The following is a 16,718-nucleotide window of genomic DNA, read 5'->3' as shown; positions in this document are numbered from 1 at the left end:
TGCCCGGCCCTCACCACAGTCCAGCTCGTCACTGCCGTCCCTGCAGTCCTCCTGTCCATCACACACGTAGTCTTTGGGGATGCAGTGCCCACTGCGGCACGTGGCCTCGTGGGGCCCACAGGGCACGGGCCTGCCTGGACTGGGGAACACAGCCTGGGGAGCAGGGGTGGCTGGGAGCTGCTGTGTGACGGCTGCCTCCGGCTGGGACGGTACAGGTGGTGTCTCCGCCAGAGGTGCTGGCTGTGAGCTGAGCTGGGGGACCGGCTCCTCTGTGGACAGAGCCCGCTTAGAGTTGGCATGAAGGGGTGGCTCCTCAGCCCTCGCCCCCTCCCACTCCCCGGCCCTGACCCTGTCATCACCCCTCCGGTGTCCCTGCCCACCTCCCGCACCTAACCCGCCTAACCCCTTGGCCTGCAGCAAACCCTCCCAGCCCCGGACTGACTTGGAGGCCACCGTGTCCCCAGACAGCCCCTCACCACAATCGAGTTCATCAGACATGTCCCTGCAGTCAGGCCTCCGGTCACAGCGATACTCCAGGGCCACACACTCATTGTAGCGGTGACAGGCAAACTCCGCCTCGGTGCAGACTCTTGGGAACTGGGGCACTGCGGGGGTGTGGGACAGTCAGAGAGGCAGGCAGGAGGTTGGCAGAAAATGTCACGGGCGGCACAGGTGCTGCAGAGCTGGGAGGGGGCTTTGGGGCTCCGTGTCAGGCCACGTGGTTTCTGGCAGACTCAGCGAGGGCACAGAGCATGTGGTGAACACATCCACAGCACATGTGGGATGTGGGCTATGTGGCAGTGGCCTCACCCATCACTTACACAAACCCCACACACAGTTAACACGCCACACCATGCAACGATCACAGCACACACGTGCGGGCCACAGCCAGGCCTAGAGAGGATGAAGAGGAAGGGGAGGAGGGGCGGCCTGTGGGCTGTGCCCAGCTATCTTGCCCTCATCCTTCCCTCCCCTCCATCCATTAGCTTCTCTAGTTACCCGGCTCAGCCTGGGTCTGGCTTACACTCTCACCTGGTGTCACTGCGGCCACCACAGCGGCCAGGGGGGGCGGGGGTGTCTGTGCTGGAAAGGAAGGTGTGATCAGCAGCCGTCCCACCTGGGACCCGGGGGCTATGAGCTGCAGGGCTGAGCCAGGCCCATCCTACCATCCCTAGCCAGGAGGGCTCATTGGAAAGTGGGGATAAGAGGACTGGCGCCTCAGCAATCTTCAGACCTGGGCCTGGGGATGCCAAAGAACAAACTTGATCTTTGGGCACATTAATTGAGGTTTTACGTGCAGAACAAATGATTTCACCCTTTTTTTCTGATTGGGTGACACCATGGTAGGGATGAAGTTTGTTCAGTTCTGGGTTCCACTTAGTCCGGGATGGTGACATTTCCCAGAGAGAGGACTGAGATGGAGACTGGGATGGGCTGGGAACTGTAGCTTGTGAGGAATGAACTGGGACTGCTTGGCCTAGAGAAGAAAACACTCAGGGAGTTGAAACAGGAGACAGAGGGTGCAGCGAAAAGAAAGCTGGGCCTGTATAAAATGGATAACTAATAAAAACCTGCTGTATAAAAGAAATAAATACAATAAAATAAAATAAAATTAAAAAAAGAAAGCTGGGCCGACTGAGGGTACGAAGGCCAGCCTGCGCATCTAACAGCTGTGTGGCTTGGGGCCAGTTTCCTGTTCTTTCTGAGCTGCGTTTCTCAGCTCATCTCGTCACAGGTTCTGGCAAGACCAGCAGAGACACAGGGTTTGGTTTACATTCTGGCTTTTGCACTATCTGTGTATGTGGATTTGGATAAATCATTTTTCCTCGCTGGGCCTCAGTGCCCTCATCTCTAAAACAGGAGAAATAATATCTGCTTCATAGGAATTCTTATGAAGACTGAACGGTCAGTGAAGAATTGTTGGTTATTATTAAACACAAAAGTGTTTTTGGACCTGGAAGCACTGTACGAAGAAAGGAATTATTATTACCTATTGTCAACATAGAGAGGTTAATAGAGAGTGGAAATTGGGTCTACTGAGTACATGTTAGAGGAAACAGATGTTGCTCAACCCAAGCCAAGATTGCATAAAGATTGATGGGGCAGACTCACAAGGTAGTGAGCTCCCTGTCCCTAGTGGTGTGCAAGGCCAAGCTAGGAGAGCCCATGGTGGTGACACTGAAAGGGGGCCCACATGAGTTTGAGAAATTGGAGGAGGTGACCCTCAGTTCCAGGACGGGCTCACCTGTGCCCAGGCGTCGGAACTGGAATCCCTGGGGAGAGGTGATGTAGGAGGCGATGGAGCCACTGGAGATGACGGTGTGTAGCACCTCCTGAATCTGAGCCCCATCTGCATTCCCTTCGGAGCCCACATCCAGCTCCACAAAGACCCAGCCGTCCAGCTCCCTAGGGACGGGTGTGGGGGGCAGGGCAGCAGGGTGAGGAAGATGCCTGGGGTCTCAGCTCCTCCCTTGGCCCCCTGCCTGATGCTCAGACCTGATCTCTTGACTCTCCCCCCTGCTTCTGGATAGCCTGTACCCCATGCAAGGCAACTTAAAGTCCAAATTGTACCCCTACCAATTCCCGAATTTCTACCAATAGAGGTTCAGCCCATTAGGCCTCTCTTGCCTCCCCTCCTGGCACCCGGGCTCCTCCCCATCCTTGTCAGTCCCTCACCAGCCCCCACCCCCCACGCCAGGGGACCCTTCTCACTTGATGAACACCACACTGACAACCTGGTCTCCAGGAATCTTCAAGTACTCTGACTCCAGCTGGAGAGGGACACAGCACCATCAGCCTCCAGATCCCTTCACCCCACCTTCAGTCCTGCCCTGCCATACTCGGGGAGCTCCCCAAAGCCCCTTCACCTCACCGTGTCCACCACAGCCTCGGACACCTCTCGGAACTCCTCGGAGCCTGCATCCTCCAGCTGAGGGCTGTAGTCGATGGAGCGAGTGAAATTTACCAGGGCTCGGAAATAAACTGCAGAAAGGAGTGGGGGGGGCGCGGTCACTATGAGAGGCCCAGCCTGGCAGGTAGTGGCCTCAGGCAGCTGGGCCAGTGGGTGGAAATGGGGGGGACGGTTCCCAGAGGCCTCTCGCTGAGGCTGACACCTGTGTGCCCACAGCTGTGCCCAGCACTGCCTGTAGGAGAGCACGTGCTGCAGTGGCCCTGGCAGGCCGCCCAGGGGTCAAAGCCGAGGCCCCACCCTTGACTGAATGGCTTCAACTAACAGGGAAAATGGCCCGATCTAGACACCAAGTGATAGTGCAGAAGAGACCTCCACTGGCTCAGAGGAAGGCTGGGTGAGAAGGGGTGGCTTCCAGAGCAGGAGGACCTGGCACAGAATTTTTTCTTTTGGCCGCACCACGCGGCTTGTGGGATCTTAGTTCCCCGACCAGGGATCAAGCTCGGGCCCCCCGCAGTGAAAGCACTGAGTCCTAACCACTGTATCGCCGGGGAAGTCCCCCCTTTTTTTTTTTTTTTGGCAAAGAAATTACTCGAGAGTGACCGTGACATGCTTCCCCCCCCCCCATTCATGCCAGTCATCGCCCTCAGGGCTCAGCTCAGTCACCACCTCCTCCAAGAATACTGCCTGAGCTGCCCTCCTTTCTCAACCCTGGCTGGGTGGAGGCCTCTCCTCTGGGGGTCCCCCAGCCCCTTGGCTTCTCCCATCATAGCACCTTCTACCCCACGTGGCACAGATCCTGCCAGAGCATCATCATAAAGATCGTGGGTTCTGAGGTCAGCCGCACATCAGGCATGGACCTTACCTCTCTGAACTTCTGTTTCCCTTTTGGTCAAATGTGCATATTAATTACATTTACCACACTGGGTTGCTGCAGGGAATAAATGATATCATGCTTACAAGGCCATCTCCCTGTGCACGAAGATGCAGCGCCTGGCATAGAGCAAGTGCTAGGGAATCAGAAGCTGTTGTCATCTTTCTACTGCTAGACTATAAACTTGATGGGGGGAAACCTTGGATCTCATTCACCTTGTATGCCAGTGCTTGCATAGAGCCTGGCACAGAGTAGGTGCCTAATAAGTGATTGCTGAATAAATTCATAGCAGGTTGGGGTGAGCATACACTTACAACTATTGTTTATTAAGCACCTACTATATACACTTTATGCACATTAAATCTCATAATGTTCAGAGTTCATAATAGAAGTTATAAATATGAGTTGCAAATGAATCATATATATGTACACACACACACGCACACACACACACACAGTGCTTAGATCAGAGCCTGGCACATAGTAGGGGCAATATAATATGAGCTATTACTATATGAGAGGCAGTATAGCTTAGTGGTTAAAAGCTCAGCCTCTGGAGCAAAATTTCCACTTACAATTAAAATAACTTAAAATTGCCCTGTGACCTTAAGCAAGTTACTTAATCTCCCTGTGTCTCAGTTTCTTGATCTATAAAACAGGGACGATAGTAGTGCCCACCCCAGAGGGCTGTTGGGAGGATGAAATAAGATAATGAATGTAAAATGCTTATGGCAGTACCTGGAGCACACTAGGGGCTGCATGCGTTAGCTGTATTAGCTCTGGTCTTTAAGACAAACTAAAGGAATGGATTTGGTTTTATTTCTTCCCATCTGAGAGGGGCATTCATTGCTTTATCGAATCTATATTGAAGGTCTTTCTTACGCTAGGCAGTGTTCTAGGGGCAAGGGATATAGCAGTGAACTTCATAAAGATCACTTTCTAGGGGGAGGAGAAAGGAAATAGAACAAATGGGCAAGGAATATACGGACTATGAGGAAAAAAAAACAAGGGCTGGGGGAGCGGGCGTGCTGGGGTGGCGGTAGGTCGCTACTTCCCCAGGGCGGCCAGGAAGGCCTCTCCGCAAAGGGGATGCTTGAAGGCAGAGAGTAAGGCACGGGGAGGCAGCTGAGAGAAGAGCACTCCAGGCAGAGGGGACAGCAGCTGTCCCTGAGGCAGAAGTGGGTTCTGAGAAGTGACAGACGAGCAGCGCGTGGGCAGCAGAGCAGGGAGTGGCACTGGCTGGGCCTGTCCTCTTTCCCCTTTACTCTGTCCGGCAGGTCCACAGGTGCGCACGCCCTCTGCGCCTGGACCCTCCCCCTCTGCGGCTCGCGGAGCAAGTCCTGGGCGCATCAGGCAGCCTGGCAAGCACCGGAGGGAACTCCTGCACCAAGAGAAGGTGCTTGTGAGGGCAGCGCCGCCTGCACTGCATCACGGGGACCATGCTGGGCTGGGCTCCGGGGTGCCGGGCGGGCGGGGCCCCGTGGGCTGGAGTGTGAGGGCCGCGAGCTTGGCCACAGAGGCCCCTTGTGAGCTGGCACAGAGGCCCATTGAAAGTCCCCCACCCTGGCCCCTGGCCTCAGCCCTGCGGCCCAGCGCGGGCGAGGAGGCCAGGCCTCTGCCCAGGAATGTGCCCGCTGTTGGGGGAGGGGGCTGAGGCTCCACAAAGCCCCTTTCTACTAGGGCCTGGGAAGGGCACGGACCCTCCAACCTGACCCCACCCCCTGCCTTCTCCCAGATCAGGGGCAGGTCAGGATGAGCACACCCCCTTTTCCACCCTGAGCGGCCTCCCCGTGGCAGGTATCCGAGGGCTGGGGCAGAAGGTGAGTTTCAGGAACCAGCCCCCAGAGCTGAGGGTGCTGATGGGGAGTGATGCAGCCCGGGGTGGGTGTGCTCTCTGGGCGCCTGCCTGGCTGACCAGCTCCACGCTGGCCCTCATCTGACCCCATCTGGACAGCTCAGTTGGAGCCAATGGCTGGAGGGACGGGAGGCCCAGAGCTGCCCGGCACCCCGAGTCGGGTGGGGAACGCACACCTGACCACCCCCAGTCCCGGAGCCAACTACCCCACCTACGCTCGATACCCAGTCCCTGCTCAACAGAACTCCTCCCCCACACACCTGGGCGACCAAACCCCAGCCCAGTCCCTCTGGGTCCCCAGGATCAGCGAGGCCCGAGGCCCTGGCCTTTTCCCCGAGGGGTTGCTGTACCCATGCTGCCTACACCAGGGGTCCGGCCCACTGTGCTTAGATTGTGTGCCCGGCTGAGGCCTGGCTGCCTCCTGGGCAGGGGCAGGGGAGAAGGTGAGGCCAGTTGGGGTGGGGACAGAGGCAGGCCTGGCCCCAGACCCTGCAGAGAGGTGCCTCTGACCCTCAAGTGTGACCAAGTGCAGGCTGGGGAGGAAAAGAAGACAAAGGAGTGAGAGGAAGAGCTGGGAGAGAGGAGGGGGAGGGAGAGAGGGAAAGGAGACTCCTCATCGGGCTCCAAGGCCATCACACCAGCCACGGGAGGGTGGCCCGGGGGTGGCTCAGGGCCTGCAGAGAGGGAGGTGAGGAGGGGCAGAGACAGCAGGGAGGTGAGGAGGGGCAGAGACGGCAGGGAGGTGGCGAGACCAAAGGGAGAGACAGAGGGGGGAAATGACAGAGAGACACAGAGACTGATGGAGACAGAAGACAGAAAGAGATGAAACAGACAGAGATGGAGACAGAGACACAGAGAGATAGATATAGGCAGAGACACAGAGAGAAAGTGGTGGGGAGAATGAGAGAGAGAAAAGACGAGACAAAGGCAGATTGGAAAGAGGGAAAGACAGAGGGACATGGAAGCAGAGATGCAAGTCCAAGAGGTGGAGGGAGAAAGGCAGCATGAGACAGAGACACACAGAGTAGGAAAGAGATGGCCCAAGGCAGGGGAGGGAGGGAGCAGGAGAGACATGTAGACAGTTTGTCAGCAGGACAGACAAAGAGACAGTCAGAAGGTGGAAAGATTGGGCAAGGGGAGGTGGGCAGGGATCCCAAGGTGGGGAGGCAGAGCCAGGAGCTGTCCAGGAGGGGTACTGGCCTGGGGGTGGCAGTCAGGGCTGGGACAGAGCCAAGGGGAGCCGCAACCCTGCCCGAGGGAAGGGGAGACGGAGGGGCCATCTCAGACATTCCAGGGTCGGGGGTTGGGTCAGTCAAGGGGTGGCCAGGCACGGCCCCATCATGGTCAGGATGGCCCTTGCTTACCAGAGTTAGGAAGGACCTGCCCTTGGGCAAGGCCGAAGCAGGCACACTGACCCTGGGAATCAGGGAGACTTATCTGATGCCTCCTGGGCTGAGATTCAGCCCAGCTGCCTGGACCTGCCCCAGGGGCAGCGGGCTGGTGCCAGCGTTTGGGTCTGGAGGGCCTAAGGCCCCACATCTTCCCATAGATCAGCCCCACCTACAAGGAAAGGCTCCTGCCCAGCCCTTGGGCCCTCCCCAGCCGCTGCTCCCCATCCCCATCCTTCCCCCACCTCTGGCTTCTCCTGCCCTCATAGCTGCTTCTCATGGGAGGAGGTGGGCTAGCCAGGACCACTCAAAGCAGGTGGAGCTGCTGTGAGCAGCCCCCTGGGAGGGGCTCTAGATATTTCTGAAGGGACAGTGTGGACTGGCCCAGGGCCTCAGCAGGCAGACTTGGCTTGACAAGAGGCGGCTCCCAGAGACACATCAGCACAGGCCATTCTGGGGTGTGCATTGTGTGCATGGGGCCCACCTGACACCCACACACAGGCCCCACCCAGCTCCCAGGCGTCTGTAGCCCTGCGGAGACCTACACGTGGAAAAGCTTCAGGCAGTGTCTGCGTCCCAGGTGCTGGGAGGTCACAGTCAGGACTGTGCCACCCAGGGGTCAACCCTCCTATCCATACTGGCCCGGTTAGGATGCCACCCTCTGGCATTGGGATGCTCCTGATACGCCAGCCGTAGGCAGGCAACCCCGTCCCTGGAGGGACCCAGGCCAGACTCGCCCCAGGCCTGCTGGGGTGGGCAGCACAGGGATGCAGCGGGGCTGCCCAGTGGTGACTCTGAGCTGAGCTCCATCCTTGGCCCTGATCACGTTGTACCCAGGCACTGGCTCCCAGAGAAGGCAGCAGGAACCATATGGAGCTGCTGGGCCTTGTCCCGAGTAGTTCCTTCTCTCGCCAGAATCCCAGGGTGGGAGGAAACAGAGACTCTGAGCCCCGGTCCCAGAGCTGGGCCAGCTCCTGCTCTGGCTATGCACTTGGAGTGCTGGCAGAGTGGGCAGCTGATGGAGGCCTGATTCCTTTCTCTCCAGGAAGCCCAACCCTCTTTCCCCAACCCAGGAACTTTGGCTTCCCAGCAGGTGACCCGACCTAAGGTAGGTTCCCTCCCAGGTCCAGCTCTTGGCTTATCCGAATGCCTGTGCCACAGAGCCCCTCTGTCTGCCCACCCCTGCCTGGGGTCCCCCACTCTGCAGCATTCACCCCCAAGGAGGGCTCTGGGGAAGGACTCCACAGCGAGCCGCCCAGGGAGGTGAGAATCTGGCTTTGAATGCTGAGTGGCTGACTTTCAGTCCCCATCAGAACCGGGCATTTCCCAGCACAGGCAGGCACAGAACCTGTCCATACCCAACCTTGCAGGGACTGGCCAACCAAGGCACACAACTGTCACTCAGCGGGGATGAGACCATCCCCATGGCAGGCACAAGGAGCCCTCAAGGCCCTCAGTCCAGGAGATGCCGCCTCTGTGGCTGGGAAGACCTGCTCTGGGGCTTCCCCGGGGGCAGGATGGGGGCCTGTGCGATGCCCCCAGATACTCACCCATCTGGAAGTCCCCGCTGCCCAGGTCTCCGCTGCCCACACCATCTACAAGCAAAAGAGAGACTTATTCAGCAACAACTAATCTTTGTTGAGCACCTACTGGGTGTCAGGCACTGTTCTGGGCACCTGGCACACGGTGGGTAAGGTCATGAAAACACAGCTGTTGCCTCCTCTCCACACTTCGGGAGGGCCGGCCTGTAAAAGCCAGCTTGGAATTCTCCATCAGAGAGGGTGTGGACCAGGATGGATGGGGTGGGTGGGGCCAGGTCAGACTGGCCTCTAGGTGAGAACGGGAGGAAGTGGAGTAGGGGGCCGTAATCATCCTCTACTGTGCACTGCCCACCACCTGCCCCTTAGGTCCTGCTCAGTCTGAGCTGTAAGGAGAAGCAGCCACCAGTCCCGGGTCACACAGTTTTAAGTGGAGGATCCTGTGGTCACTGGGACCAGGGCTCAGGACGCATGCAGCTTTTAGCCCATCTCTTTTTTTTCTGAATTAAAAAAAAATTGAAGTATAGTTGCTGTACAATATTATACAGGTTACAGGTATACAATATAGCGATTCACAATTTTTTTTTTTTTTTGGCTGTGCCGCACGGCTTGTGGGATCTTAGTTCCCTGACCAGGGATCGAACCCAAGCCCCCGGCAGTGAAAGCACCAAGTCCTAATCACTGGACTGCCAGGGAATTCCTGTGATTCACGATTTTTGAAGGTTATACTCCACTTATAGTAATTATAAAATACTGGCTATGTTTCTCATGATGTACAACATATCCTTGTAGCTTATTTTATACCTAATAGTTTGTACCTTTTACTCTACCGCTATATTGCCCTTCTCCCCTCCCCTGTACCCACTGGTAACCCACTAGTTTGTTCTCTACGTCTGTGAGTCTGCTTCTTTTCTGTTATATTCATTAGTTTGTTGTATTTTGTCGATTCCACATATAAGTGATATCATACGGTATTTTGTCTTTCTCTGTCTGACTTATTTCACTTAGCATAATGCCCTCCAAGTCCATCCATGTTGCTGCAAATGGCAAAATTTCATTCTTTTTTAGGGCTGGGTAGTATCTCATTGTATATGTATACACCACATCTTTATCCAGTCATCTGCTGATGGACACTTAGGTTGCTTCCATATCTTTCTTAGTCCATCTCTTGAGGTGCCACCTTGGGCAAGCATCCTGGAGCCTCTTTAAGGACCAGTGGGAAGAACCCCAATTCCGTCCGTACCCCTTCCAGTCCCAGCCACCACAACCCTCTGCTCACCTCCGGAGGCCTCATCAGCCAGGAAGTCCTCATCATCAGAAAGGTCTGAATAGCTCCAGCCAGCACGGCCCACTGTGACTGTCTCTGCATCCTCGGGCAGGGACAAGCCATCATATGCCCTCAGCCCGCAGGTTACCTGTGGGACACCACACAAGCAATTGTGTCAAACTCTCCAACTCCTGCCAAGCCCAGGACCCCTCTTCTCACTTCAAGGGGGGGCCCAGAGTCCCACCCCAAGGCCCTCCGGCAGTTAAATCAGACATGGTTTGGCAAAGACAGTCAGGCTGGGGCTGTACCATTGTTTTTGACTCAGTTTCCCCAAATCTCATTAGCCCCTGCATGAATCCTCAAATAAACTTGTAAGTTTGTTTTGGGCCACACTGCGCATCTTGTGGGATCTTAGTTCTCCGACCAGGGATTGAACCCGTGCCCCCTGCAGTGGAAGCGCGAAGTCCTAACCACTGGACCGCCAGGGAAGTCCCGACAATAAACTTAAAATCACTTTGGTAAGTGATGACTCTTCTTCCTTTGGAGAAGGCAAGTGATATCCAGGACATGAGTTAGACACAGGCAGGTAAAGGGTGACTGGGACCAGCAAAGATGGGGGATGTGGGCAGGTGACAGGGTGGCCAGGGGCAGCATGGATGGGGGACGGAAGCAGAAATGGAGGGGAGGTCAACTGAAGCTGTCGTCCCCGACAGCAGCCCCCCGTCCCCCCGCCCCAGCGATCTTGGCCACCTCTTTCTGCCTTGGTCTGGCCTCCAAATCTCCAGGCCACAGGGAACACATTGCAGCCATGTTGGAGATCAGCTCTGGCACTTGTGGCCACACTGACAGGATCATCTGTGCACCCAGAAGCGGGGGTGGAGCCCAGCTGCTGGGCTGAACGGGGGCAGGTCAGGCGTGGTGTCAACTCATGTGACCTCGGGCTGCAGCTGAGCCCAGCACAAGCTCCGCCTCGGGCTCCCGTTCCACAGAGGGGCGGCTTGGACCCCGCACCCTGCAGGCCGGCGCAGAAGGGCCCCAGCAGCCATGACCCCTGCCTTTCTTGGGGACGGGTGCGGACAACGAAGGCCTCTTTCCCCTTAGATAAGATTGAGGTGTTTCCAGAGGAGTTTTACAAGATAACTTAGAGGAAAACAAACTCAGCGGAGCCCAAGGGAACCCCAGAGCCCCCAAGCACAAGAGTGCATGGACTCACACACCCAGCCCAGATGGCCTGGCGCGAGTGTCTCAGGCCCTGCCCTGGCCTCAGCCCTATCTGGGGAGCCCAGCCTGACCAGAAGGAAATAGTCTCACTTGTGAAAACCAAACCCAGCCCTCACTGGCTAGACAAGGTGGTGGCAGCAGCAGAGAGGGCCAAAGAGAAGAAGAAAAACAAAGAAACAGCCAATCCTTCTCCCTCCCTGCTTCCCCAACTTCACACAGCCCATGTCTTGGAGCCTCTGGCCTTTTCTCAGCTGGTGCCTCTTTTTTTTTTTTTTTTTTAAAGAAATACTATGAATGATGGTCTTTTTTTTTTTAATTAATTAATTAATTAATTAATTTATGGCTGTGTTGGGTCTTCGTTTCTGTGCGAGGGCTTTCTCTAGTTGTGGCAAGTGGGGGCCACTCTTCATCATGGTGCGCGGGCCTCTCACTATTGCGGCCTCTCTTGTTGCGGAGCACAGGCTCCAGACACGCAGGCTCAGTAATTGTGGCTCACGGGCCCAGTTGCTCCGCAGCATGTGGGATCTTCCCAGACCAGGGCTCGAACCCGTGTCCCCTGCATTGGCAGGCAGATTCTCAACCACTGCTCCACCAGGGAAGCCCCCTCAGCTGGTGCCTCTTTTGGAATGCCCTTCCTCCTTTTGTTTACCTGGCTAACTCCAGTTCATCCTCCAAAACTCACCTAAACATCACCTCCTCTAACTACTCAGTAACAAAATGGAACAAATTCCATATAGGCCTGGAAACATGGAGGAATCTCAAACTCATTATGCTGAGTGAAAGAAGACAGACACAGAAGACTCCATAGCATATGATTTCACTTACATGAAACCCATGGGGGAAAAGTCTAATCTATAATGACAGAAAGATCTGTAGTTGCCTGGGACCAGGGGTCGGGTGGGGCTGTCCGGGAAGGGTCACAGGAAACCTTTTGGAGTAATGGTCCCCTGGTTATACACAAGTCATTCTCATTATTGAATTGTACACTTAAAGTGGGTACGTTTTATTGTATGTAATTTACACCTCAATAAATATGACTCAAAAGAAAATCTCCTCTGGGAGGCTTTGTCATGACTCCTTGGCCTTTCCAGCCACCTCTGCCCCTAGGCTGGGTTCTGGGCCCTCCAGGGCTCACACTGTAATGGCCTGTACCTCCACTGGAATGACAGCACCTTGAAGGCATGGCCTGTGATGAGCTCATCTCTACCTTCTCAGCACTCCATGTTCAATAAATGCTTGAATAAATGAATGGACAAAAGTGTCATCACCTATTAATTCTAGCTGCTTCCTGAACATGACTTGTTCTGAAGGTACCACCCACCCCCGCGCAGTCTATATGCATCTCCCTCCCAGGCTGGGAGCTCCCTGGGGGGAGGGGCTGGGTGGTCATCTTTGTGTTTGCAGTGCTATCAAGCCTTGCGTAATGTCTGCACTGCCCATGTCTTATCCCCTAAAGCCCCTTCCCCGCACAATCCACGGGCATATCCCTCCTCCTGTTCCTTCTTTTTTTTTTAATATATATATTTTTGAATTCACATGTATTTTATTTCATTATTTTTTGGCCACACCGCGCGGCATGTGGAATCTTAGTTCCTCGACCAGGAATTGAACCCGCGTCCCCTGCATTGGAATCGCAGAGTCTCAACTACTGGACCACCAGGGAAGTCTCTCCTGTTCCTTCTTTCCCCTCCCTCTCCCTCTGGACAAGTGCCCATTCCAGCCCTGGGTGGCCAGTAGACTTCTGGGCCATGCCCATGAGGTCTGCATCCAGGAATAAGCCTTAGAACCTCAAGGAGCTGGTGAGAAATAGATTCCTGGGCTCCTTCTCAGAGCCTCTGAGTCAGACTCTCCCCACTCCAGCCGGGAGGGTTAAAGTCGTGCGTGCTCAGGGGATTCTGACACTCACGGGTTACGAACCAGAAGACTAGCCCCCTACCAGGGGTTCTCCCTCCTCCCCTGGGTAGGGGTAGAGGGCAATGTTCCCACTGTGTTGGGGGCGGGGGTGGTCCTGAGAAGGCCCTGATTGACCTAAGGGGAGTGAGGCTAGGGCTGGTACAGGGGCACTGACACTGGGCAGAGGAGGTTAGAGGGGCAGGACCCTCCCCACTTGGGGAGGGCTCTCTTTGTGTCATTGCCACCCCCTCTCCCTCCCCATGGAAGCAAGGCCGTGGAGGGCATGCATGGTGCACAGAGATTCCTGGCACCCCCTAGACACCAGACCCCTGTCTGGAAAGGAAAATCCTGGTGGTAAGCAAGGTCTAGAGCTTCTCCCAGGGAGGGAGAGGCCACCGGGGCTTGGGAATGGACAGGAAATAGCAAAGAGAGATTCAACTTGGAAAAAATGCTAGGAACACACATCTGCAGTGAGAGGAGAGAATCCAGAGCATGGCGGGTCCTGGACCGAAGCCCCTCCACCCCAGGGACCCCAGGAAATGGTCTCTGTGCATGCCAGCCTGCCCTTGCTTGCAATCCCTACCCCAGGACCCGAGGCTTCGGGGTCAGATAAGGGCCTGCAGCAAGGCACAAGCCAGCAAGAGCAGACTTCACTTGTGAAAAGCTGAAGATCAAAAGGTTTTAACAGCTGTATTTTACATCTGGGAAGGGAGATGAAGCCAGGCTGGAAAGAAGCTTCCAGAAAGAGCCCAAAAGAGCCTGAGACTTGACCGTAGAAGGGAATTTGGATTCAGAGCTGGAAAGTCCAGGGTCTACTTGGGGAATAAAAAGAACTAACATTTATTGAGCACTTACTATGCAGCAGGCACTCCTTTAAGGATTTTGTAGGTGTTAACCCGGGTTAGGTGTTAGGTAGCCCCACTGTAAAGATGGGGAAATGGAGCAGAGTCAGGAACCTGCTTGAAGATCTAGCACAGGGTAGAGCTGGGATCTGAACCCTGGTGGTCTGGCTCCAACAGCTAAGTCCTTACCACTGTGCCACACCACCTCTGTAACGAAGGCTGTGGAAGAGACGAACCAACTGAGGTCACTGAGAGTCACTCCCACAAAGCCTCTCAACTGCAATCCACAGTTTACAGAGCATTTCCTCAGCCTCAGTGTCATTTGACCCTGACAATGACCCCCTGAGATGGATGAGCTGGTGTGGATGGCCCCCACTGGCTGGCAGAGTCAGGATTGTCCCAGGATCTCTGAGCTCCCTACCCCAAGCCCCTGCTCCCCAGGAAAGGACATGGGGCTGGAGCTGGGCCTCTGGGCTGGCCATGAGGCCCAAGCAGTGGGCAGGGCCAGGAGGCCCAGGGCTGGCCAGTCTCCATCCCCAACCGGACCAGCTCCCAGGATGGCTCATGGGATGCCTGAGCTGGCAGCGTCCTGGACCCATACAGTGGGTGCTTAAGGTCCCAAGGAGGGCCATCAGTGGCTCCAAGGTCAAAGGCAGAAATAGAACCCAGGTTTCCTGCACTCCAGCCTGTCTCTGGCTGTGAGTGAGCCCTGCTTCCTTCCAGAGGAACCCAGTACTTCAGGCAGGCATTGGAACCGGATGGCGGGGCCAGAGAGGAGGGGTCCAGAGGGCAGACCTGGGTCAGAGAGGAAGGAGTCAAACAGAGAAGGGGATTTTCCAGACCCTGCAGGTTCCTGGTGAGGGAAAGGAGGGGGAAGCTGACTCACACAGGCCAAGGACTGTTCTAGGCTGCTAGGAACAATTGCGTGCGGTGGAGGTGTGGGCAGAGTTCCCCCCACACACACAATGGCCAGGCACTCCCTGAACACAGGCAGGGTGAGGCAGTGGGGGGACCAGACAGGCAGGATATCAAACAGACGGGGGACTTCTGGGAGGCACCCACTCTCAGAGGCTGGGTTGGATCCAGGCCCTCCAGTGAGGATGAGGTAGCACATGGAGCCCCAGGTCCAAGTCCTGCAAAGGCCCCTTGGGGACCGGGGACATCGGCTGTGCCTTCTTCTCCTGGCCTGGGTGAGGATGCAGAAGGAGCCAAGGATGTCTGGGAAGAGTGTGGGGGTGAAAGGTCAAGCCATGAGAGAGGGGTACAGAAGGCAGAGGTTTTGGGGTACAGGGGGAGGTACAGATACAGATAGTGGGTATGGGGTGTGGGGTTTTAAAAAGGAGTTTTTAAGTGAGGATTGTGGGTCTTGTAGAGGTTACATGTATAGGCAAGAGTTTCTGGCGCTGCTAAAATCAAAGCTGTAGGAAGAGACACAGTGGCAAGTGAAGAGACGACCGTAAGAATGGTCATTGCCCACGGAGGGCTTTCTCCATGCCAGGCCCTGTCCTAAACACACTCAATTAATCCTCACAGCAACCCAGGAGGGCTGGCACTACAGGGTCACTATCCCTCATCTGCAATAAGGGAAATCCAAGGAGCTCTGAAAACCAAGAGTGGTTTTTTTGTTTGTTTGTTTTGTTTTGTTTTTAATAAGTTTATAGCAAGCTCATTTGGTGTCAAGTCCTGACCTAAACTGACATGAAGCTATTAATAGCTTATTCACTCCACTTAGGGTAAACAGTCATACATTTTGCTGCAGCAATATTAATGTGTTTGATTATGGGGTGTTACCCCAGACTCTACCGAGGATGCCACATCACAGCTGGCACATGTTCTATGTCACCTTTCTCAAGTTTGGAAACTTCTGAATTCCAAAACATGGCTTACTCCAAGGGTCTCAATTAAGGGATTGTGAACTTATAACTGTTATTTCCATTTTGCAGGCTCAGAGATGGTCATCTGTGTAAATGGGATTAAGCATGTAAGTCATTCAGCCTGGTACCTTGTATACAGTAAGTGCTCCATAAGCATTAGAATTAGTACCATGCAGGGGGTACAGGGTAGAGGTGAAGGGCTGAGAGGCGATGAAGTGATGCACGGGGGCGTGGGATTTGGGCTCAGGCCTAGGGTCACCTTCAGGTCTGGGATGAAGGGAGGGGTCTAGCTCTGCTGCCCAGGCCCTGGGCTGGCTGGCTGGGCGGGGCCCTGGCTGGGGGTGAAGCTTGGTTTCAAGGCTCAAGTTGTCTGCCTGCTCTGAGGTTGATTCTGGGAGGACTGGGGGACTTTGGGCTTCTCCAGAGACATTTTTCCCATGTCTTGGGCAGCCAGCCCATGCTCCCCCCACCTCCCCATGGTCCAGGCCTGAGGCTGAGCCCTCCACCATCCCACAGCTGGGCAGGAAGGCCTGAGTACCGCAGTCCCCAGGGTGGCTGCAGCTGCCTGGAGTGAGCTCACTCCATCAAAATCCAGAGACAGCGTGCGGGTGGGGGACAAATGAGCCGCTGCCTGCCCACCTGCCTTCTGCCAGCACAGACTCTGCCCCCTCCCCCATCCAAGGCGGAGGGACCAGCAGAAGTGTGACCCGAGGCCCCCGAATCTCCAGGGAGGAACCCAAACTCAGACAAGTTCCTCCTCCCACTCTGCTATGATGCAGGCTCCCAGATAACCCTACGAGTGCTCCCCCCACTCTGCTACAACCCAGGCCCCAGATACGGCGTCAAGGTGCCATGCCCCACCCCCAGGCTGCTGGGTACCTTGTCCACGGGCAGCAGACGGCAAAGGGGAAGGAATCTGTCAGGGCAGCACTTTGTTGTGCAAACTGCCAGGGGCGGGAGGGCCCAACACAAAGGCCAAAAGGCCTTTAATCCCCTGGCAGGCTGAGAGGGGCGCCGGGCCGGAAAGGAGGCGGCCGCAGCCTCCTCTGGCATGCCTG

At 55.6% G+C, this 16,718-nt stretch overlaps 1 protein-coding gene across 8 annotated transcripts in view; it reads right to left on the bottom strand.

Annotated features, from left to right (window-relative positions):
• The window catches only part of HSPG2 (heparan sulfate proteoglycan 2), a 101,694-nt gene that overhangs the window by 56,422 nt on the left and 28,554 nt on the right, over window positions 1-16,718 (bottom strand). For 5 of the 8 annotated variants that reach the window (XM_082372267.1, XM_082372273.1, XM_082372274.1 and 2 more), the window contains exons 2-9: window positions 9,843-9,978; window positions 8,576-8,620; window positions 2,873-2,982; window positions 2,713-2,771; window positions 2,246-2,406; window positions 1,033-1,083; window positions 477-605; window positions 15-269 (exon numbers count right to left, since the gene is read on the bottom strand). In XM_082372267.1, the coding sequence (XP_082228393.1) occupies window positions 15-269; window positions 477-605; window positions 1,033-1,083; window positions 2,246-2,406; window positions 2,713-2,771; window positions 2,873-2,982; window positions 8,576-8,620; window positions 9,843-9,978 (946 nt within the window). The remainder of the gene's footprint in view (window positions 1-14; window positions 270-476; window positions 606-1,032; window positions 1,084-2,245; window positions 2,407-2,712; window positions 2,772-2,872; window positions 2,983-8,575; window positions 8,621-9,842; window positions 9,979-16,718) is intronic. The other 3 variants (XM_082372270.1, XM_082372271.1, XM_082372272.1) reach the window with 1 other exon arrangement.

Source organism: Balaenoptera borealis (genome assembly GCF_965194805.1).
Source record: "Balaenoptera borealis genome assembly, chromosome: 1".
NCBI classification, from domain to species: domain Eukaryota; kingdom Metazoa; phylum Chordata; class Mammalia; order Artiodactyla; family Balaenopteridae; genus Balaenoptera; species Balaenoptera borealis.
The sequence above is the reverse complement of the archived record's forward strand: the minus strand, read 5'-3'. Positions and strand labels throughout refer to the sequence as shown.